General features: G+C 43.3%; 1 protein-coding gene across 1 annotated transcript in view; it reads right to left on the reverse strand.

The window, feature by feature from the left end:
- Positions 1 to 119: 119 nt before the first annotated feature.
- SARC_03838 (hypothetical protein) overlaps positions 120 to 1,703 on the reverse strand; it is a gene marked incomplete at both ends in the record, with an annotated part of 3,258 nt that continues 1,674 nt past the window's right edge. The window contains 3 exons of the mRNA XM_014302350.1: positions 120 to 237; positions 454 to 541; positions 1,428 to 1,497. Coding sequence (XP_014157825.1) covers positions 120 to 237; positions 454 to 541; positions 1,428 to 1,497 — 276 coding nt within the window. The remainder of the gene's footprint in view (positions 238 to 453; positions 542 to 1,427; positions 1,498 to 1,703) is intronic.

The raw sequence follows: 1,703 nt of genomic DNA on the forward strand, positions 1-1,703 counted from the left end.
TGTGTGTGTGTGTGTGTGTGTGTGTGTGTGTGTGTGTGTGTGTGTGTGTGTGTGTGTGTGTGTGTGTGTGTGTGTATCATATCATCGCATGTCGTGAGTGTGTCAGCTTCATGACCTACCTCGTTACGCAGCACCTCAAACTGCTCTGAGCTGTCCTTGAGTTTGCCTCGGAGGATTGAGTTCTCTCCCTCTTTTGTATAAACATCGTTCTGCATATTTTGCACCTCCTGTTTTTGGCTGTGTAGGAATGTTCAATGGAACGTATTACGGTACAAGAATACCCTAAACCGTACACTCAAAATCAGTACACCCTTCCATGCGTAGTACAACTCACCCCAACACGTATACACCCACACCAATCAAGCAGGGCACCCTCTGTCGTTGACATGGTAACATAGAAGTTCTATCTACAGCACATAACTGGCTATCTAACAATCAGGTCGGCATACATACAGGGAGAGGGCTTCCTTGGCAGAGGCCAACATCTGTTTGAGCTCAAGCACTTCCGCTGCGGTGGAACTGTTCGGCTTCAGACCGCCTCCTGTCCCAGAACAGTACGTATCGAAGGCGTTAAAAAAATTCAACGGACACGGTAATCAAGACATATGGGAGTCATAGCTTACGCCTATGTATATCGAACCTCTCCAGGCACGAATGGCGGCATTATTTAACACAGAGTTGGGTTGAAGTATGATACTATGGCTAAATCCAAGCGCGTGCAGGCGTCCGGGTGTGGTGTTGCATTCATTTGATCCATTTGATCGTTTGTAGCGAACACAAAGGCATCTTGTACGACAAAAGGCTTATGTGCTCTATGCCGTAATGGTGCTGAAGTCAAAAGGAAACATGCACGCATGCATGTTACATAGGTTTTGGTGAGCAACGTGATTATATTCCATTAAAAACAATACCGATGATAAAAAAGGGATTTTATATTGAAGCGTACAGCTAACAATATCAAGTGTATTTCGGTAAGTATCAAAACAGAAAACAGTACACTCCCTGTCTAAACTATTGTGTGCTTGGTTGCGTTCTAACATGCATTCGTTATTTGATGCAGATACACTACTCTATCAATACACGAACACATTTGATTATATATACATAATCCAAAGGTATGTATATACATATATATATATAACATCCTAACCCTAAACCTTAAATCCTAAAAACCCGGACAAATACTTGCTTAGCACACTAGCAGATCGCCACACGTGCATATTGTGAATGCATAGACCTGCATGATAGAAGTCAAATAGATTAAAATACCTAGTAATATGACTATTCACTACCAAACAGGCATGTTATAATTACAAGCAGGTATCGTTAGATTGCATGTCTGTGACTATACGTGTGGAGTTGTGCGTGCGTGCGTGTTTAGATCTAGTTCATATGCACACATGTGAAGGTATTGCGGTTCGAGGTACCTTGCAGAGTGGTGAATGAACCCCCACCGCTGACTTGGCTCCCTAGCACACCCGAGTCTCGCGGCAAGGGCTGAGCGAACGTTCCTGTGAAACTGGTGGATGTATATGAACCGGAAATTCGGGTAGATGATGTACATGATGAGCTATGCAGATCGGATTGAATAGCATTGATGGTCGATGGATTAAATTCCCAGACAATCAAAGAGTCTAAACAGATGATAAGTTCACGGTAGCCAAGTGGTATTCGGGGCGCCAGTTCTTCAATATATGTAGTTT

This window comes from Sphaeroforma arctica (genome assembly GCF_001186125.1).
Source record: "Sphaeroforma arctica JP610 unplaced genomic scaffold supercont1.204, whole genome shotgun sequence".
Taxonomy (NCBI): domain Eukaryota; class Ichthyosporea; order Ichthyophonida; genus Sphaeroforma; species Sphaeroforma arctica.